Source organism: Eleutherodactylus coqui, chromosome 4 (assembly GCF_035609145.1).
Source record: "Eleutherodactylus coqui strain aEleCoq1 chromosome 4, aEleCoq1.hap1, whole genome shotgun sequence".
Classification (NCBI taxonomy): domain Eukaryota; kingdom Metazoa; phylum Chordata; class Amphibia; order Anura; family Eleutherodactylidae; genus Eleutherodactylus; species Eleutherodactylus coqui.
In genome coordinates this window covers 95,956,408-95,978,753 of record NC_089840.1, presented here as the reverse complement: position 1 = coordinate 95,978,753, position 22,346 = coordinate 95,956,408, and the positions used below count along the sequence as shown (strand labels likewise).

Below are 22,346 nucleotides of genomic sequence, written 5' to 3'. Positions count from 1 at the left end.
GCAGTAAAACGTAGCTGGCTGCGTCTGATTTTTTTTAACGTTCTGCACGCAGCACACACGTACCCAGAGCCCTGAGGACTGTCAGAGGCAGGCGAAATAGAATTTTTTCCCTTGTTTTTCAAAGGAAAAGCCACACTGCGTCTATTCAATGAATAATGTATGTCTTCTGGCCCTGCCTACACAATTCTATCCCTGTAGTATTAATGCCGGGTGCAATGGTCTGCACAGCCGGTTTTGAGGAAAAAAAAAAAAATGCAACACTGCTAACAGCAGCCTGGACAGTACTGCACACGGATAGATGTGGCCCTAGAAAGGACCGTTGGGGTTCTTGAAGCCTACACTCACTGCTAACACTCTCCCTGCCTAACCACCACTTCTGTCCCTATTGCAGGGCGCAATGCTCTGCAGATCCAATTTTGAAAAAAAAATAAAAAATACAGTGCTAACACAGTACTGCACACTATTAGATGTGGCCCTGAGAAGGACCGTTGGGGTTCTTGAAGCCTACACTAACTCCTAACGCTCTCCCTACAGCAGCTCCAGCACGATAGCACTTTCCCTCAGCTAACTCACAAGGCATCTGAGCCGAGCCGCGGGAGGGGCCGATTTTTATACTCGGGTGACATCAGATCTCCCCAGCCACTCACAGCAGGGGGGTGGTATAGGGCTTGAACGTCACAGGGGGAAGTTGTAATGCCTTCCCTGTCTTTCAATTGGCCAGAAAAGCGCGCTAACGTCTCAGAGAGGAAACTGAAAGTAACCAGAACATCGCGTGGTACTCGTTACAAGTACCGAGCATCCCGAACACGCTAATATTCGCCCGAGTATCAAGCTCGGACGAGTACGTTCGCTCATCTCTAATAACAACCAATTACAGCACAGCTTTCATGTTACCTCAGCGGTATGATATATAACAATCAATCACAGCGCAGCTTTAATTTTACCTCAGCAGTATAATATATAATAACCAATCACAGCACAGCTTTCATGTTACCTCAGCAGTATAATATATAACAACCAATCACCGCACAGTTTTCATGTTACCTCAGCAGTATAATATATAACAACCAATCACAGCTCAGCTTTCATGTTACCTCAGCAGTATAATATATAATAACCAATCATAGCGCAGCTTTTATTCTGCCTCAGCAATATAAGAGATAGCAACTAATCACACCGCAGCATTCATTTTACCTCAGCGGTATAATATATAGCAATCAATCACAGCACAGCTTTCATGTTACCTCAGCGGTATGATATATAACAACTAGAGATGAGCGAATACCAAAATGCTCGGGTGCTCGTTACTCAAGCCGAACTTTTCGCGATGCTCGAGGGTTCGTTTCGAGAAAGGAACCCCATTGAAGTCAATGGGCGACCCGAGCATTTTTGTATATTGCTGATGCTCGCTAAGGTTTTCATTTGTGAAAATCTGGAAAATTCAAGAAAGTGATGGGAACGACACAAAAACGGACAAGGCAGGCGAGGGGCTACATCTTGGGCTGCATTTCAAGTTCTCAGGTCCCACTATTGAGCCACAATAGCGGCAAGAGTGCCCCCCCCCCTCACAACAATTTTTACTTCTGAAAAGCCCTCATTAGCAATGCATACCTTAGCTAAGCACCACACTACCTCCAACAAAGCACAATCACTGCCTGCACGACACTCCGCTGCCACTTCTCCTGGGTTACATGCTGCCCAACCCCCCCCCCCCCCCCTGCGCACGACCTAGTGACCACAGCGCACACCAAAGTATCCCTGTGCAGCCTTCAGCTGCCCTCATGCCACACGCTGGCCTCATAGCCACACCACCCTCGTGTCTATTTATAAGTGCGTCTGCCATGAGGAGGAACCGGAGGCACACACTGCAGAGGGTTGGCAGGGCCAGGCAGCGACCCTCTTTAAAAGGGGCGGGGCGATAGCCCACAATGCTGTACAGAAGCAATGAGACATCCAATCCTGTGCCACCTCCATCAGGAGCTGCAAACGTGGGCATAGCAATGGGGAACCCATGTGCACACACTATTCATTCTGTCAAGGTGTCTGCATGCCCCAGTCAGACCGGGGTTTTTTATAAATAGTCACATGCAGGTACAACTCCGCAATGGGAATTTCGTGTGCACCTACAGCATGGGTGGCTCGCTGGAACCCACCGGCTGTACATAAATGTATCCCATTGCAGTGCCCTGGACAGCAAAGCTAACGTCAGATTAAATGCAGGTGGGCTTCGGCCCACACTGCATGCCCCAGTCAGACTGGGGTTTTTTATAAGTAGACACAGGCAGTTACAACTCCCTATTGTGAAGTCCGTGTGGACCGACAGCATGGGTGGCTCCCTGGAACCCACCGGCGGTACATAAATAAATCCCATTGCAGTGCCCAGCACAGCTGAGGTAACGTCAGGTTTAATGCAGGTGGGCTTCGGCCCACACTGCATGCCCCAGTCAGACTGGGGTTCTTTATAAGTGGACACATGCAGTTACAACTCCGTGTGGACCGACAGCATGGGTGGGTCCCAGGAAGCCACCGGCGGTACATAAGTATATCCCATTGCAGTGCCCTGGACAGCAAAGCTAACATCAGATTACATGCAGGTGGGCTTCGGCCCACACTGCATACCCCAACTTGACCGGGGTTTTTAATTCATAGGCACAGGCAGGTACAAATCCCCAATGTGAAGTCCCTGTGGACCCACAGCATGGGTGGCTCCCTGGAACACACCAGCGGTACATAAATAAATCCCATTGCAGTGGCCAGCACAGCTGAGGTAACGTCAGGTTTAATGCAGGTGGGCTTCGGCCCACACTGCATGCCCCAGTCAGACTGGGGTTCTTTATAAGTGGACACATGCAGTTACAACTCCGTGTGGACCGACAGCATAGGTGGGTCCCAGGAAGCCACCGGCGGTACATAAATATATCCCATTGCAGTGCCTAGCACAGCTGAGGTAACGTCAGATTAAATGCAGGTGGTCATCGGCCCACACTGCATGCCCCAGTCTGATCGGGGTTTTTAATACATAGACACTGGCAGGTACAAATCCCTAATGTGAAGTCCCTGTGGACCCACAGCATGGGTGGCTCCCTGGAACCCATCGGCGGTACATAAATGTATCCCATTGCAGTGCCCTGCTCAGCAGAGCTAACGTCACATACAATACAGGTGTGCTTCGGCCCACAGTGCATGCCCCAGTCAGAGTGGTAATATGTACCTTAACAGTAACCGCGTTGGTGGGAATGTGGTGGCGACTGCGGACCTAGTAGCGCAGTTTTATTTAGTTGGTTTTCGGAATGTGGCCAGGATTAAGTGGGCCGTGGCGGGCGGATGGTGGGGGGGCTCTCTTGTTGTGTCGGTAAAGGTGAAATTCTTGGACTGCCACCAGACGGACCAATGCAAAGGTATTTGCCAAGAATGTTTTCATTGTTGGAGGAGGAGGGGGATGTTTTTGATGCACTACGTGTCCTCTCCACGTGTCCGTGGTTATATGCACCTTAACAGTAACCGTGTTGGTGGGAAATGGCCTCACCACCATCATGTCTTTGGGAAGCCTCTGTTTCCACACCCCAGTGACATAGCATTAGCAGCGGTATAGGCAGAGCCCAGAATTAGTAACATTTCAGCGGTAGCATTAGGGACAGGCCCCAGTAACATATCACTAGCAGCATTATAGGGGAGCACAGTATTAGTTCCATTTCAGTAGTAGTAGCAGTCCAGACAGGCCCCAGTAACAATTCCGAAGCAGCAGTATAGGGGGAGCACAGTATTAGTTCCATTTCAGTAGTAGTAGCAGTCAAGGCAGGCCCCAGTAACAATTCCGAAGCAGCAGTATAGGGGGAGCACAGTATTAGTTCCATTTCAGTAGTAGTAGCAGTCAAGACAGGCCACAGTAACATTCCCGTTGCAGCAGTTTAGGGATGTAACAGTCTCGTTCACATTTCAGTAGTTGCAGTATAGACAAGGCCCCAGCTACATTTATGTAGCAAAAGTGTAGGCCAACCCCACACACCTTGCTGTAGCATGAGTGCAGGCGGAGCCCATAAAAATTACTAGGATTACACTGTAGGCGAGGGCCCAAAAAAATTGGTGTACCAACAGTACTAATGTACCTCAGCAAAATTGCCCATGCCCAACCAAGAGGACAGGTGAAACCCATTAATCGCTTTGGTTAATGTGGCTTAATTTGTAACTAGGCCTGGAGGCAGCCAAGTTAAAATAAAAATTGGTTCAGGTGCAAGTTTCAAGGCCTTAATGAGAATTGAAACGTATAAACATTGTTTCCAAAAATTATATGACTGAGCCTTGTGGGCCTAAGAAAACTTGCGCGTTTGGCGTGATTACGTGAGGTTTCAGGAGGAGGAGCAGGAGGAGGAGGATGAATATAATACACAGATTGATGAAGCTAACAGGTCTCCGTTTTTGATGGTGATAGAGAACGATGCTTCCATCCGCGGGTGCAGCCTACGTATTGTTTAGGTACCGCTGCTGTCCGCTGGTGGAGAAGAGAAGTCTGGGGAAATCCAGGCTTTGTTAATCTTTATGAGTGTAAGCCTGTCGGCACTGTCAGTTGACAGGAGGGTACGCTTATCCGTGATGATTCCCCCAGCCGCACTAAACACCCTCTCTGACAAGACGCTAGCCACAGGACAAGCAAGCACCTCCAGGGCATACAGCGCAAGTTCAGGCCACGTGTCAGCTTCGACACCCAGTAGTTGTAGGGAGCAGAGGCGTCACGGAGGACGGTCGTGCGATCGGCTACGTACTCCCTCACCATCCTTTTACACTGCTCCCGCCGACTCAGCCTTGACTGGGGAGCGGTGACACAGTCTTGCTGGGGAGCCATAAAGCTGGCAAAGGCCTTGGAGAGTGTTCCCCTGCCTGCGCTGTACATGCTGCCTGATCTCCGCGCCTCCCCTGCTACCTGGCCCTCGGAACTGCGCCTTCTGCCACTAGCGCTGTCGGATGGGAATTTTACCATCAGTTTGTCCACCATGGTCCTGTGGTATAGCATCACTCTCGAACCCCTTTCATCTTCGGGTATGAGAGTGGAAAGGTTCTCCTTATACTGTGGGTCGAGCAGTGTGCACACCCAGTAATCCGTAGTGGCCAGAATGCGTGTAACGCGAGGGTCACGAGAAAGGCATCCTAACATGAAGTCAGCCATGTGTGCCAGGGTACCTGTACGCAACACATGGCTGTCCTCACTAGGCAGATCACTTTCAGGATCCTCTTCCTCCTCCTCCTCCTCAGGCCATACACGCTGAAAGGATGACAGGCAAGCAACATGGGTACCCTCAGCAGTGGGCCAAGCTGTCTCTTCCCCCTCCTCCTCATGCTCCTCCTCCTCCGCCTCCTCTTCAACGCGCTGAGATATAGACATGAGGGTACTCTGACTATCCAGCGACATACTGTCTTCTCCCGCCTCCGTTTCCGAGCGCAAAGCGTCTGCCTTAATGCTTTGCAGGGAACTTCTCAAGAGGCATAGCAGAGGAATGGTGACGCTAATGATTGCAGCATCCCCGCTCACCATCTGGGTAGACTCCTCAAAGTTTCCAAGGACCTGGCAGATGTCTGCCAACCAGGCCCACTCTTCTGTAAAGAATTGAGGAGGCTGACTCCCACTGCGCTGCCCATGTTGGAGTTGGTATTCCACTATAGCTCTACGCTGCTCATGGAGCCTGGCCAACATGTGAAGCGCAGAGTTCCACCGTGTGGGCACGTCGCACAGCAGGCGGTGCACTGGCAGATTAAACCGATGTTGCAGGGTGCGCAGGGTGGCAGCGTCCGTCTTGGACTTGCGGAAATGTGCGCTGAGCCGGCGCACCTTTCCGAGCAGGTCTGACAAGTGTGGGTAGCTTTTCAGAAAGCGCTGAACCACGAAATTAAAGATGTGGGCCAGGCATGGCACGTGCGTGAGGCTGCCAAGCTGCAGAGCCGCCACCAGGTTACGGCCATTGTCACACACGACCATGCCCGGTTGGAGGCTCAGCGGCGAAAGCCAGCAGTCGGTCTGCTCTGTCAGACCCTGCAGCAGTTCGTGGGCCGTGTGCCTCTTCTCACCTAAGCTGAGTAGTTTCAGCACGGCCTGCTGACGCTTGCCCACTGCTGTGCTGCCACGCCGCGCGACACCGACTGCTGGCGACGTGCTGCTGCTGACACATCTTGATTGCGAGACAGAGGTTGCGTAGGAGGAGGAGGAGGAGGATGGTTTAGTGGAGGAAGCATACACCACCGCAGATACCAGCACCAAGCTGGGGCCCGCAATTCTGGGGGTGGGTAGGACGTGAGCGGTCCCAGGCTCTGACTCGGTCCCAGCCTCCACTAAATTCACCCAATGTGCCGTCAGGGAGATATAGTGGCCCTGCCCGCCTGTGCTTGTCCATGTGTCCGTTGTTAAGTGGACCTTGGCAGTAACCGCGTTGGTGAGGGCGCGTACAATGTTGCGGGAGACGTGGTATTGCAGGGCTGGGACGGCACATCGGGAAAAGTAGTGGCGACCGGGAACCGAGTAGCGCGGGGCCGCTGCCGCCATCATGTTTTTGAAAGCCTCCGTTTCCACAAGCCTATACGGCAGCATCTCCAGGCTGAACAATTTGGCTATGTGGACGTTTAACGCTTGAGCGTGCATGTGCGTGGCGGCGTACTTGCGCTTGCGCTCAAACAGTGGCGCTAGCGACGTCTGGACGCTGCGCTGAGAGACATTGCTGGATGGGGCCGAGGACAGCGGAGGTGAGGGTGTGGGTGCAGGCCGGGAGACGGTCGTGCCTGTGTCCTGAGAGGGGGGTTGGATCTCAGTGGCAGGTTGGGGCACAGGGGGAGAGGCAGTGGTGCAAACCGGAGGCGGTGAACGGCCTTCGTCCCACCTTGTGGGGTGCTTGGCCATCATATGCCTGCGCATGCTGGAGAGGCTGGTGGTGGTGGCTCCATGGCTGATCTCGGCGCGACAAACCTTGCACACCACAGTTCGTCGGTTGTTTGCACTCTCAGTGAAAAACTGCCACACCTTTGAGCACCTCGGCCTCTGCAGGGTGGCATGGCGCGAGGGGGCGCTTTGGGAAACAGTTGGTGGATTATTCGGTCTGGCCCTGCCTCTACCCCGGGCCACCGCACTGCCTCTTCCAACCTGCCCTGCTGCTGCACTTGCCTCCCCCTCTGAAGACCTGTCCTCAGTAGGCTTTGCAAACCAGGTGAGGTCAGTCACCTCATCGTCCAGCTGCTCTTCCTCCGAATCCTCTGTGCGCTCCTCCCTCGGACTTACTGAAATTACTACTACCTGAGTGATAGACAACTGTGTCTCATCGTCATCGTCCTCCTCACCCACTGAAAGCTCTTGAGATAGTTGCCGGAAGTCCCCAGCCTCATCCCCCGGACCCCGGAAACTTTCCAAAGGTTGGGCATCGGTCACGACAAACTCCTCCGGTGGGAGAAGAACCATTGCTGCCCATTCTGGGCAGGGGCCCGAGAACAGTTCCTAGGAGTCTGCCTGCTCCTCAGAATGTGTCATTTTAGAGGAGTGAGGAGGCTGGGAGGAAGGAGGAGCAGCATTCAGAGGATTCAGAGTTGCAGCAGTGGACGGCGTAGAAGTCTGGGTGGTCGATAGATTGCTGGATGCACTTTCTGCCATCCACGACAGGACCTGCTCACAGTGCTCAGTTTCTAAAAAAGGTCTACCGCATGGACCCATTAATTGTGAGATGAATCTGGGGACACCAGAAACTTGCCTCTCTCCTAATCCCGCAGCAGTCGGCTACGATACACCTGGATCAGGAGCTCGGCTGTGCCCACACCCTGACTTGGGCCTCCGCGTCCTCGCCTGCGTCCACGTCCTCTAGGCCTACCCCTACCCCTCAGCATGGTGTATTACGAGTAGAGCAGAAACAAAACGCTGTAATTAAATGTGCTGCTTATTGGCCTGTGGTTGGAGGCTGACTTCGCTTACGGAACGCACAGCACAGCCAGGAAATAATTTTGCGCAAGCCTGTAGTGAGACGTAGGTGCGTATGACTGAGCTAGTGGAATTCACAGCGCAGAAGCTGTCAAGTGGCCAAAGGCCAGTGGTAGTCCTTTTCGAGTACCTACCTGCTCGTCAGAAAAGATTCGGGTGCCGGCGGGGGGGAACGGGGGGAGATCTCTCTCCCCCACCCCTACCCCCGCTTCCCCCTGCTCACTCCCGTAACCCACCGCTCACCCCTGGCACTTGAATCTTTTCTGACGAGCAGGCAGGTACTCGAAAGGGACGATACTCGCTCGGGTATTGTCCCTTAATGAGTGTGCTCGCTCATCTCTTATAAAGGACAAACAGGCATACATTCATTTTTATATATATATAGATTAAGAGCTTTGCAAAGTTTGAGATCATAAACTTCAGCAAAGCAGAGACATTTTGTATGAATAAGTGAGAGCAACCCGCTGTGTGCCTCTGTATGAAATCAGTTATGGTATGAGCCCCACTAATACTTTCAAAAACAGTATTGTGTTATGCATCATGTTAAAGTAGTCACCTAATTTATGTGAAACTCAAATGCAATACTTTCCCAATCAGATATACGAGTATAATATATGGAGAGCTATATTCAGCATGTATGGAATTTAAAGGAGAGACGTTTACATAGGAGTTATGATTGTCACATTGTTTTCTGGATATAATCTAATTTCCATGTTTTCCAAGCTTTTTAGTCTACAAGGTGGCAATAAGATGGATAGAACACTGTCTTATTTACTGTTGTAGATGTATGCATTTGTTGCTTATGGTTTTATATGAGTCCTCACTTTCTGTGCAGTGTAACCAATTTATCATTTAGTGGCTCATAAGCTGACCAATGAATATTGTTTTCCAGGTTCAGTCGTTAATGCTATTGATAATGCAGGACTAAAAAACAACACAATGATCTATTTTGCCTCTGATCATGGAGGACATTTAGAGGCTAAAGATGGAAAATTACAAACGGGAGGATGGAATGGAATTTATCGAGGTGAGAATAGAGATCATAGAGTGACATCATACAAGCTATATTTGTATTAAAACATCTCACAGTACAACTTTATAGGTTTTCATTGTTGCTAGAAATAGGGGTGCTAAGACTACCACCGATCACTGAAATTCAGGGGCAGAAGCACTGAGTTATGATTACCATAATAGAAAGTCTACTACCCATATATTACTAACTCCATCTTACCTGGAAGACTATTATTTAGGGCAGAAAGCACTCAGAGCTGTAGAAGCACAGTGCAGAATTTAATTATTCATATATACTTTAATTTTTTCTTCAACCCTTTACAGACCAAGTGCGGTAAATATACGGCGCTTGGTTCTGGGCTTTAATCCCAACTGATGGTAAAAATACGACGCAGAATTAAAGCCCTTGTTGTGCAATTAAGCAGAAGCAGGTTAGGTTTTCAGTTTTTCACAGCTGAGAACCCAAAGGAGAGGGAAGGAGCGGTTTTTAACCGCTTCTGCCTTCTCATTTCGCTGGTGCATAGCCCTCAATGAGCGCTATATATTGAGAAGTGAAAGTGGAAGTGTTTCTTCCACTATGCTAGCTAGTGGTCACGTGACCGCCAGGATTCCCTGACACAGCAGAGCTGCAGGGTCCTAACAGAACCTGATCAGCTCTGTCAGTGACTAATGTCACTACAGGGTGATGTTTTTCCCTGTAACTGGGGCTCCTATGGATGCCCCAGCTACACTGGAAAAGTGTGTAATAAAAAAAAACATGTGAATGTTATGATGTCATGGGGGACATAGAGAGTAAAAAAAATAATTACTTAAATAAGTAAAAGAAATTACAGAATAAAATAAAAATAGATACATAGAAAAAAAAGAATCCAAAGCCGACGCCAACCAAAACCGTCGCCGTATGTGGCCCATAATCCAAAACATACATATTACATACCAAAATGTCTGAAATGAAGAACCCATTCCCTTACTTTATTTTAGTATAAATTTACTAATTTAAAAAAAAATTATATAAATGTTAAAAAATGTAAAATTTTTAAAATCTTTTTACCCCCAAAATAACTAGAAAAAAGTTCTATACGTCATGGGAAAAAATACAGCAAAAAATAATTTTGGTAGCTGAAGGGAAAAACAGCGCAGTTAAACTACAACATGAGTAAAACACCTAAAAGGTGTCTGTTAAGGTACAAAACAGCCTGGTCCTTAAGGGATTACAATTAGTCATAAACACTGATCATCATTTAATGCAGGGGTCCCCAACTCCAGTCCTCAGGGACCACCAACAGGTCATGTTTTCTGGATTTCCTCAGTATTGCACAGGTGATGTAATTATTGTCAGTGCCTCAGGTGTTCTTACTAGAGGATATCCTGAAAACATGACCTGTTCGTGGTCCCTGAGGACTAGAGTTGAGGACCTCTGATTTAATGTATTAAACTCATATAGTGCATTTACAATATGCTCTGTCTAATGATATAATATTCCAGGAGGTAAAGGCATGGCTGGCTGGGAAGGCGGTATCCGAGTGCCAGGGATAGTTCGGTGGCCTGGCATTGTTCCTTCTAATGTAAAAATTGATGAACCCACAAGTCTAATGGATATCTATCCGACCGTGGTCCACCTGGGGGGTGGTGAATTGCCTAAAGACAGGTTTGTGTTATGGAGATTTTCTACTGGGCCATTATGTAGATTCTGCCCATCATGTAGATGTGCAAGGATCATTTATGGAATTGATGTTTATTTTTTTAACATTAAATGTTTTAAATTTTTTTAATAATTAAAAACTTTATTAACTACTTACCTCCAAAACCTGTTTGCGCCTTTGTGACGAAGCCGATTTTTGGAAATCTGACGTGTCACTTTGACATAGAATAATTTCATAAGGTTTTGCATATCCAAGTAATTCTGACAGTTTTTTCGCCAGATATTGCCCTTCCTTGCATATTTGTTAAAGGGATTTATTACTAGGGTTGTACTGCATATTTTTTTCTCCATAGTTTTTGAATAAATCTAAGCAAAGCAGTAGGGAAAAAATTATGATTTTAATTTTTGTGTCAATTTAAAAAAATTTTAAAAGGGACAAAAGGTTTCAATAGCGACTTATGGAATACCCTGTGAACCCTCCCTGTGGCTGGCAACCCCAGCTCGTAGGCAAGTGGGTTCACCACACGTGTGATGGCAAACGGCCCCACGTAACGTGGCGCCAGCTTCAAGGACGGGACCCACAATTTGAGATTTTTAGAAGACAGGTATACCTTCTGTCCCACCCTGTAAGGTTCAGACACAGACAGACTCTTTCCACTACACAACTGCATACGGGCCCCCGCTGCCTCCAAGTTTCTCTGTACCTCTTTCCATACTCCCCGAAGCGTATCTGTGGCGACATCAGCTGCAGGACAGACCGACGGAGTAGCGATTGCTGTAAGGAAGCGAGGATGCTGACCGTATACACAAAAAAATGGAGACACCCCAGTGGAAGAACAAAGGAGGTTGTTTAGTGCAAACTCTGCCAACGGCAGGAACTCTGCCCACTGATGAGCCTTTTCACTAGCAAACAACCGTAAATATTGCACTAAATCTTGGTTCTTCCGCTCAGTCTGACCATTAGTCTGCGGGTGGAACGCTGAAGAGAAGGAAAGCGACGTTCCCAGGTTTCTGCAGAAGGCACTCCAAAACTGCGACACAAACTGAACCCCGCGATCAGATACAATATTTTGAGGAACCCCATGTAGGCGAATTATTTCCTTTACAAAAATCGTGGCAAATTCTTTTGCCGAGGGTAGCTTCTTTAACGCCACAAAATGTGCCATCTTTGAGAACCGGTCGACCACCACTAAGATAGTGGTGCACTTCTGGGATTCTGGTAGGTCAGTGATGAAATCTACTGATAAGTGCGACAATGGACTGGAAGGAACCGGTAGCGGTCTCAGAGGACCCTCCGGAGGACGCCGCCGACTCTTATTGCGAGCACAGACCGAGCAACCCCTCACAAAGTTGCGGATCTCCTGAGACATGGCTGGCCACCAGAAGTGTCTGGAGCAAAGCTCCAGGGTCCCCTGGAACCCTGGATTTCCGGTGAGAACCAACGAGTGAGACTCATCCATGACTCTAGGGCGTAGGGTCTCTGGCACAAACCATCTGCTCTCCGGCACCCCCGAAGGAGCGTCCTGCTGAGCATCCTGTAGTTGAGGGACGAAGTTAGACTCTACAGCTGCCACCACCACGCCGGGGGCTAAGATATTCTCGGGAGTCATGATCTCACTATCCGGTACCCCGAAACTCCGTGACAGGGCGTCCGCCTTCACGTTCTTCTCTCCTGGGATATATGTCACGACGAAATTAAACCTGGCGAAGAACAATGCCCACCTGGCTTGACGAGCTGTGAGTCTTTTCGCATTGGCGAGATATACCAGATTCTTGTGATCAGTATATACGGTAATTGGGTGTCTAGCACCCTCAAGATGGTGTCGCCACTCTTCCAGAGCCCATTTGATAGCCAATAATTCACGGTTACCCACGTCGTAGTAGCGCTCTGCTGAATTGAACTTCCGCGAAAAGAACGCACATGGGCTATACCCAGACCTCCCACTGACTTCCTGCGACAATACTGCTCCTGTCCCCACTTCAGACGCATCTACCTCAATAAAAAAGGGTAGTCGTGCGTCCGGCTGTATTAGCACCGGGGCAGTCGTGAATGCCCTTTTTAGACGGCTAAAGGCCTCAAGGGCTGCAGGTGACCACTTACCCAAGTCGGCCCCCTTCTTAGTCAGGTCGGTCAGAGGTTGAGCAATAACTGAGTAATTCCTAATGAATTTGCGGTAAAAATTTGCAAAACCTAAGAACCGCTGGAGAGCCTTGAGGTTGTCTGGTCTGACCCATTGGGAGATTGCTGCTACTTTATCAGACTCCATCTGAATCTCCGTGGGTGAGATTACATAACCAAGGAAGGATACTTGTTTAGAACCAAATGTACATTTCTCTAACTTGACAAAAAGTTGATACTCGCACAAACGGGTCAGGACCAACCTCAGGTGCCGCACATGTGAGTCCCAGTCAGGTGAGTACACCAGAATGTCGTCAAGATAGATGACCAGAAAGACTGCGTTCATAAAACCCTGAAACACAGCGGGGGCGTTACAATGTCCAAAAGGCATGACCAGACATTCAAAATGTCCTAATGGGGTGTTGAACGCCGTCTTCCATTCATCTCCCTCTCTAATGCGAATTAAATTGTAAGCCCCCCGCAAGTCCAGTTTGGAGAACCAGTGGGCCCCTACCACCTGATTCAACAAGTCAGGAATTAGGGGCAAGGAGCACTGGTTCTTCACAGTGATTTTATTCAAGGCCCGATAATCCACACAAGGCCTTAGTGTCCCGTCCTTCTTCTCTACAAAGAAGAGACCTGCCCCAGCAGGTGACCTGGACGGCCGGATATGTCGGTTGGCCAGAGCCTCCAAGACATAGGACTTGAGGGCTTCATGCTCACGGCCTGACAAATTGAAAATGGCTCCCTTAGGGATGGGACTGTCGGGAATCAGATCAATACCACAGTCCCACTCCCCATGAGGAGGCAGAGCCTTAGACAGTTTTTTGGAGAATACATCCTGAAAGTCTGACAAATACTCCGGAATGAGCACCGTATCTGCGGAGCACAGAGCTATGGTAGACAGGTGATTATGACAGGATGATCCCCAATGAGTCAATTCCCGGGTGGACCAATCAAATTGGGGATTGTGCAGTGCCAACCAGGGCATACCAAGCACCACATCAACCGACATTTTTTCCATAACCAGGAAAGACAGTTCTTCCGAGTGGAGGATCCCCACCGTGAACTGTAATCTTGGGGTCCTCCATGGTACCAGGCCTGTAGAGAGAGGGGTAGCATCAATACTGGTAAAATGAATTGGCGTCTTCAGCGCCACAAATTCCGCCATCAGAGAACGGACAAAACATAGACATATCAAGTTAGCGGCTGCTCCGGAATCAATAAACGCCTGCCCTGATCGGGAAAAATCCCGGAATCTAACATGACACGGTACCAAAAGTTTAGGAAGTACCTGAAGTCCTAGGCGATCCTCCCTACAAGCGCCTAGGACTCGGAGTTTTCCGCCGGTTCCAGCTGCGAGCGTTGAGACCTCAGTGGGCAGGTTATCACCCGATGTCCAGCTTTCCCGCAGTAGAGGCAGAGACGATGCAACAAACGGATCCGGCGTCGCTCTTTGGGGTCCAGCGGATCCACCTCCATCGGCTCGGGCACAGGGACTGGTAAGGAGGAAGAGGGACCAGGGCAACCGACCTCCCTGACTCTACGGGTCTGCCTGTCCTGCTTCCTAGACCTGAGCCTCCTATCTGCCTTCACCGCTAGCTCCATAGCCTCCCTTAAGGACCCGGGAACGGGATGGGAAATTAACAGGTCTTTAACTGCGTCCGAGAGGCCCTGCAGAAAAACGTCTTTCAGAGCGCTATCGTTCCATGTCGTATCCCCCGCATAGCGTCTGAAGTTGAAGCAATACTCCTCCACACAAGACAACCCCTGCCGCAGCGCCAACAACCTCGAAACCGCCAACCCCGCTCGGTCCGGTTCGTCGAAGATACCCCCGAGTTCCTGGAAAAAGGAGTCCACGGACTGCAGGCAGGAGGAACCCTCGGGGATGGAAAAAGCCCAGGTCTGGGCAGAGCCCAGCAGCAGGGACATTATCAGCCCGACCCTCTGAGCCTCCGACCCGGAAGAACGGGGACGCATCCGAAAAAACAGGCGACACGCCTGTCGGAAAACAAAGAACTTGTTCCTCTCCCCAGAAAACACCTCGGGAAGAGGGCACTTGGGTTCTGGGCTGGTTGAGGCGTCCGACCCCTGCGACACCCTCCGCTGCTCCTGGGCCACCATGCGGGCGGATAAATCCTGGATCACAGGCACCAGGGCCTGCAGCTGGTTCGCGAGGGAACTGATCGCTTCCATGACAAAACAGTTTTTAAGGGCCAGTTATTATGTTACGGCACTCTGCCCCCCGAGAGCCAGGTGGGGTGCCCTGAACTTCCCGCACCCCACTGTCCTTGCCTACTTGCCTCGGCCCTGGCTAACCCCAGGTGGACAACTGGCCAGCGGTCCCTGCTCTGGCTAGGGACCTGGCGACTACCTAGATGGAACTACTAATGGGGGACAGAGTGCCGACAGAAGAGGCAGGTGGAACAGACCAACAGAACTTACAAGGCAGAGCAAGGCTGGAGATGGAGCTCACAGGTAAACTGAAAGGACACTGACTAGCAACTAGAGCAGAGTGAGACAGACCTGACTAGAGGCTAACGGAACCAATAACTGGCAGTGAGCTCAGGTCACTGCCAGCCTTTTAACTTAAAGCCTCCGCCCAGGGGCAGAGAGTGGGAGGAGCTGACTCTCCCACTGTTGCATATGGAAGGTGGAGGAGAGCGGGCGGCACCCTATGGGCGGACACGCCCACGCCGTTGCACGCTGGCTGCTCCACGCCACCGGGAGAGCCCCGACAGCAGAGCTCCGGGACGCCGGAGCCGACATCGGAGCGGCGCACGCCGGCCCCGGGACCCAGCGCCGCCCTGCATGGTAACAATAACTGTGTACTCACACAGGCGGTTATACACTGTACACCGTCTTTTGCTTGTATTTCCCACACTGTCGCTTAGCGATGACATGGATACCCGCAGCCCATACATAATGTAGTTACATATGGGTTGTGGGCATATCTGCGACCATGGAGCACAATGGGCTCTATGTTACGGATATCCATGGTAAAATAGAACATGCTGTGTTCTGTTTTCTGTGAGTGGATTATGTAATTCCAACCCGCTAATGTAAGCGGAATTGTGTAATCCAATGCATTTGATTGATCTGCATATTACTGCATGCAGAATCCGTAATTACTATCCGGCCATATGAAACCAGCCTAAGGTAGATCGCTACCTTTTTATCATGTGACCGGGGACTGCTCAATGAGGCCACCAGTCACTGCTACAGACTCTCGGCTCCTTTGGTCACCAGGAGCAAGGGGATTTTCAATTTGCCCAGCCCTCCCCGGCTCCTTCGCATGTGTCCAGCATTTTGCCAACGGGCGCATGTACAGAATCCTGGTTAGGTCCGTGGAGCAGGATCACATCGGGGTTCAATTACAGAGGCCTCTAGTAAAAAGTTTAATCTCCTCTCACCGATTGCATCAGTGAGGGAAGATAAAACTTCAACTTTTTGTTTTTTACTTTTACATGATTGCCATTATCTATTGGATAACGGTGATCACATGACCAGGAACCGCTCACCGCAGCCCCCAGTGATATCTCCAGCCTCTCGACCTTTGGTAGCCAAGAGCAGGGAGATTTTAAATTTCCTGGGCAATCCTCGACTTTTGCGCATGTGCCACCATTTTGCTGATGGGCGCATGCGCAGAAGCCATGGTAAGGTAGGCAGATAAAGATCCCATTGTGGGACAAATCCAGGGACCTTAGTTATGTAATTTCATCTCCGCTCACAGATACGATTCGTAAGGGGAGATAAAACTTTAACTTTTTATTTTAACTTTTTTTAAATTTTACATGATCATACAGCGATCCCCGGTGACATCTGCCTGCACTCGGCAATCCTTGACAGCTGAGTGCAGGCAGATTTTGAATTTGTCAAACTCTCCGGCCTTCCCAAGTCCAGATTGCCGTGGGACATCACAAAGGACGGGGGTGAGTATTCTTAGCTGCCCCCATGGATCAGATCCATTGGGGCAGCTGAAATTTTAATTTTTTTATACTTTTTTTAACTTTTCCATGATCAAATGGATACCGGCGATCACGGGCCCGGGGACCAGTCACCGCAGTCCTCGATGACATCTTCTGCCTCCTGGCTACCTTCAGGAGCCAGGAGATTTCAAATTTGCCGTGGATCCCAGACTTCTGCGCGTGTGCGTGACGTCAAATGTCTGGCGCACATGTGCAGACGAGCGGGGTCAGGTCCTGGTGGACGAGGTCACCGCGGAACATCGTGGCAGCTGAATATTTAACTTTTTCAAATTTACATACCCTTCATTACGATCGGCACTATCCACTGAACTAGTGGTTTGTCTGTATTACAGTACATTGTACTTTTACCAACAACCTTTTAAGCTCTGCCATAGGAAATGCTCATGGGGAATTCTGGAGACTGTGAAAAATTTTCAAACTTTCCCTAACATTTCCATGTAGTACCATTATTCCAAACGTCCAACTAAATCATCAAACTGAACTTCTGTACATTGTTTCCCAATCTGTACAACCTGCTTTCCAGCCAGCTTCAGATTTCCACAATGTTATTTCAATTTGCAGCTAGGGATTGCAAAAACTACATCTCCCCCAATGCCCTAGTGCCAGTTACTAACAAGTGCACATTCACGACTGTACAGACTGTGTCATCATTACAGAATTTGAAGGCACTGAGCATGCCTGACCAGCTAAAACAGTGGAGTACACAGGTTGTAACCACTGGATACCAATGGAGAGCTAAACAGGGGGGAAACACAGGTAAAGAAATATCTCTACAGCTTTGCAAAACAAGTTATAACATTATATTGCAAAATTGCATGTCATCTACTTATGAAGAATATGATTTTCACTTTTAACTGCCTTCAGTAGACCGGAATTTATGGCAACCCTGGGAGCCTTCACAATTGAGCGACACCCTACATTCTCATCATGGGATAAAGCAACTTGGCAAATAATCTTCACTGCAAATTTCCTATATGTCTTCTAAGACTCCTATACAGACTTGTGTGTATCCAAAAAACTAATTTTGTGTAATCTTACCCTGCAGCCATTCCCTCTTCTCTCTGCCCCCTTCTTTTCGGTAATGTGAATATTGTATTTTTGCACTGTTGAAACAAAGTAATCATGCAGGATAAGACTACCATGGAAATATTCCATTTCCACCTTCAGTAAGGTCTCATACTATAAAGTTAATGTCTCTGAGTCCCAAATATTTAATTTAGGTATCAATCAGGTCACCGAATTTTCTTATAACTAGCAAGATCTCTAACTTATTTAGGAATCTCCTTAACTAGCTCTGAACTATTTAATACAAATTATGCTTTTCTGTTTCCCAGAGTCTCTCGTTTACTAGATAAAATCTAAAACGATGTTATCTTGGGCCACTAAAACAACTGTGGTCAAGATGATGATTCTTCCCATAAAACTATATACTTTTCAAACTGTAGCTATTCCTGTGTCAAACCACCTTTTTGCCAAGAACAACTTATCATTACAGACTTTATATGGTCAGCAAGGAAGCCTAGGATTTGATGTTCAGCAATGGTTAGACCATGAACTATAGGGGAAATAAGTGTTCCCAATAATAAGAAATATTGTCATTCAGCAGTATTGTTCCAATTCAAGTATTGGTGGCCCGAACACCCTGCATTTAAATGGATCCCTATATACAGAGAAAAGCGGTTTAGGTTCCTCTTTTTCCTTTATTACATCCCCGGGGATCCTCTTAATATAAGCCTCATACTTGTCTAATTGCAATGACTGCTTCTGTTAATTCCTGCAGATATCTAATTTCTAACATACATCCTTCTAAGTATAAGTCAATAAAGCAACTTCTGCTCGGTTTCTTACAAACTATATTACCAGACGTAGATGTCCAAAATTGGGAGACTGCTGGTCTACAACAAAATAATCCCCTTTTATACTCCTAATTGGTAATGTATTTCCAGGCCTTAGTCCCAAAATTTCATATTCCTAATAAAGATTTTTAGGAATACCTTCAAATCTGGCATATTCTTCAATCTTGGTCACTGGTAAACAGCACAACAAAAGTTATTGCTCTGATATAAGACACCCTCTCAGATTGCAAAAATTAGCCCTTCCTGCTCTCCACTATGCTGGAGAAGCTATGGTTTGCCTGGTAATTTCTTGTATGTTTGCTGGTTACCCTTCGGTCTATCAGAATTTTGCCTACTAGGAACCTACTTTATACCCAGGATTGCGACGGTAACGAGAGGGCATCTGCTACGTTTAGAGGAAAGCAGGTTTCATCACCAACACAGAAAGGGGTTCTTTACTGTAAGAGCAGTTAGGCAGTGGAACTCTCTGCCTGAAGATGTGGTGATGGCAAAATCCACAGAGGAGTTTAAAAGGGGACTTAATGTCTTTCTAGAGTGTTAGGATATTACAGGATATAAATCTTAGGTTAATTGTTAATCCAGGTATACAGGCAGGTAGGAACTATTAGGGGTTGATCCAGGGATTAGTCTGACTGCCGTTAGGGAGTCAGGAAGGAATTTTTCACCCAAAAGCGCTAATTGGCTCCTGCCTCTTGGGGTTTTTTGCCTTCCTCTGGATCAACAACACAGGAGGATAAACAGGCTGGACTAGATGGACATTGTCTTCATTCGGCCTTACAAACTATGTTACTTGATGTTGCAATTTTCTCTTATGCCATATTTTGCCCTCATGCCATTAATATTTTATTTTTATTTTCTTTGGTTTAATGTTCATTTTCCTTAAAGCTCTTCAATTTTCTTTGTTCACAACCATGTTGTGTATTGTCATTTATATTCCATGCACCTGTTTATTCATAGAAAGAAAATCTATTCCACAGGTTATGTTGTATTATGTTGTTTTATACTTTTGCACATACTTTTGCAAAAATATTTCATTAAAAACCTTTAAATTCAAAAAACCTACCATGGAATCAGAAGGCAACTCACATCTGCCTAATGCTTTTACACAGTACTATTACTGTGTGTGTGTGTGTAATATAGTATTAGCACTGTGTTAAAGTTTTAGACAGATATAAGTTGCCCTCCGATTCCATGGTAGACTTTTTTTGAATTTCAAGGTTTTATTGCAATGTTTTTGCAAAAGTATAAAACAACATAATGCAACATTGCACCTATATATATTATCAAACAGAGAATTGTTACTGGTAAGTGTATACCTTATAGTTATTAAGAGAATATACAGTTCACACTGGCCTGAGATAGTAATCCACTGAATCTGGAAGAGCTCTTTTAAGGCAAGTATCGATACACTCTTAAAGAGGTTGTCCAGGGTTAGGAAAACATGGCTACTTTCTTCCAGACACAGTGCTACCCTTGTCCTTTGGGTTGTGTTTGGTATTGCAGCTTAGATTGCATCCACTTTAATAGACCTAAGCTGCAATACCACACACAACCCTATGGACAAGGGCGGTGCTGTGTTTGAAAAAAAGCAGCCATGTTTTTTCTAACCCTGGACAAACTCTTTAAGCTCTGGTACAGATGTAACTGGTAGTCTTTGTTAATACTGCAAGACTATACTTGTAGGCATGTAAGAGGTATGCACTGACAGCACTCCCTCTTACAATTAAGAAGCTTGCAGGCACTGCAACAAGGTAAGCCCCAACCCTTCCAGCCCATGAAACAGCCAGGAAGGCAAGCAGGAAGCATAAGAAGACCAGTGCTTTCCAGCTCCGGTCTTGTGAGCACTGTAGTGCTGTGCCAGAGGCCCTCTCCTCTGGCCAAAGTCATGTGGGAGCGAGGAGGAGAAGGGTGCTCAGGATGCCGTTTTGCTAAAGGCTCGTGTGAGGCTTTGTGGAGGGGATTCTGTCCCGTAGATGATGCAGCTCACATGTCAATGCTGTAAAGTTCCAACCCAGAGAGAAAAGTGTGTGGAAGGTTGGACCCTGCCCACTTGAGGAGGGCCGATGACCATCTTAGCCAAAAGGGCATTTAGAGCTGTCACAGTTTTCAGTGAACGCAGTAAAAGAGAGAGTGTACCAGTAGAGTGAACTTCTCAGCAACACACAATAGAGAGCCCTAAGAACTGGACTATACCAGGACTAGCAGCACCACAGCCAGTAGACATGGCAGTGGCCATTTAGAATGGTTACCGGAGCACTGTCTCCACACTGGGAATCAGCGTCATTAGTTTTGCATATTGTGTAAATTGAGAGGAAAGGTTATATGGATTGATATGTTGTATTGGGGTTAAGTGCTAGGAATGGTGAATGAAGTGTTGTGTAACATATATGTACTGGCATGGGAAGGCACTTGACAGAGGCACTAAACATGATGGAGAAGTTACAGTGATGTACCGCATTCGTCAAGGTCATTCTGCATGGTCGTTCTGTGCTGCCGATCAGCGTACTCTGGCACCTGTGATGCATGAGGCTGTGATGTTAGCTCTGCTGCAGGCATTGGAGAAATAGTACGGAATACGATGCTGTGTATGGAGAACTATGATGAAAATTTTTAGTTACGAGAGAAGTGCTGTGTCTTATCGAGGTGAACCTCTGACGTGGGACTATGGATATTTGGAATAAGTGTGAAACCCAGTTAAAGATGCACTAAGTTTGAGTATGTTATATGCGTTACTTCCAGTTAAAGTCTGTAACGTTTTGAAGTACCAGTACCCTCCCATAGAGTGACATAATATGGTATGTTAGTAAACTTATTTTTATAAAAAAGGTTTGCTGCCTTCACCGCTGTCTGTCACCGCCATACCCAACACAACCTCCTGCTTTCAGGCAGGTATGATCTGTTTCACTTAAGAATAGTCTCTACTCATGAACCAATGTGCAATCACAATACCTTTGGCTGAGAACTGCATTGTAAGGGTCAACCTATGGGTGAAACCTTGAGGATGTTGGATGAAAATGTTACTCATGAAACGCATCAGTCCTCTCACAGGACTCCTAAAGTTGCCACCAACTGCTCTCACCAGCTGACATCTTTTCTCCCAATCAGTTCAGATCTGCTAAATCGCTCACCCGAAACTCTCCCTCTTTGGTATTTTATGGTGTTCATCCAACGATCTCCATCTCTTCTCTCATAAATTGTCCTGCCATACCACCCAGCATGGAAATGGGGCCTCTTTTTTTATACCTAGCCCTAAAGCCAATTAGTGGGCTGCTCAGGTCCTGTCAGTCCATAGCAGTAAAATTAGAACAGACAGTCATGTGACTTCTCTGAAGGTCCTAGCAGGAACATATGCAATGTCCAACAGTTAACCCCTTACACATGTGCTGCAGACACAATACAGATACTAAAATGTAGCAGTAGTGCAACTCTCTGTATGAGCTTGTTTTGCCAACACAGAGCTAGAGAAAAAAATGAAGCATAATTAAAGAAAGTATCTATAGTCATTTATTGTACTTGTTTCTGTTACATTAGAATAATTGATGGAAGGAATCTGATGTCGCTACTCACAAGAGAAACACTTCACTCAGAACATGAGTTTCTTTTCCATTATTGTGGGACTCAGCTACATGCAGTCCGTTGGCATCAAAAAGAGAGTAAGTACTTGGCTTCCTATTCACTGTGATATATGTTTGAATCCATGGGATAGTTTTACTGTGGCTGATACTGCAGTGTTTGTATGATCTGCCAATGTTCAGATGGGGTTTCTCAGGTTTCAAGGCATTCAAAA

The 22,346-nt window shown here is 47.6% G+C and overlaps 1 protein-coding gene across 7 annotated transcripts in view; it reads left to right on the top strand.

Annotated features, from left to right (window-relative positions):
• The window catches only part of LOC136625585 (arylsulfatase H-like), a 381,691-nt gene that overhangs the window by 357,991 nt on the left and 1,354 nt on the right, over positions 1–22,346 (top strand). For all 7 annotated transcript variants that reach the window (XM_066599908.1, XM_066599906.1, XM_066599903.1 and 4 more), the window contains 3 exons: positions 8,835–8,969; positions 10,439–10,601; positions 22,091–22,212. In XM_066599908.1, coding sequence (XP_066456005.1) covers positions 8,835–8,969; positions 10,439–10,601; positions 22,091–22,212 — 420 coding nt within the window. The remainder of the gene's footprint in view (positions 1–8,834; positions 8,970–10,438; positions 10,602–22,090; positions 22,213–22,346) is intronic.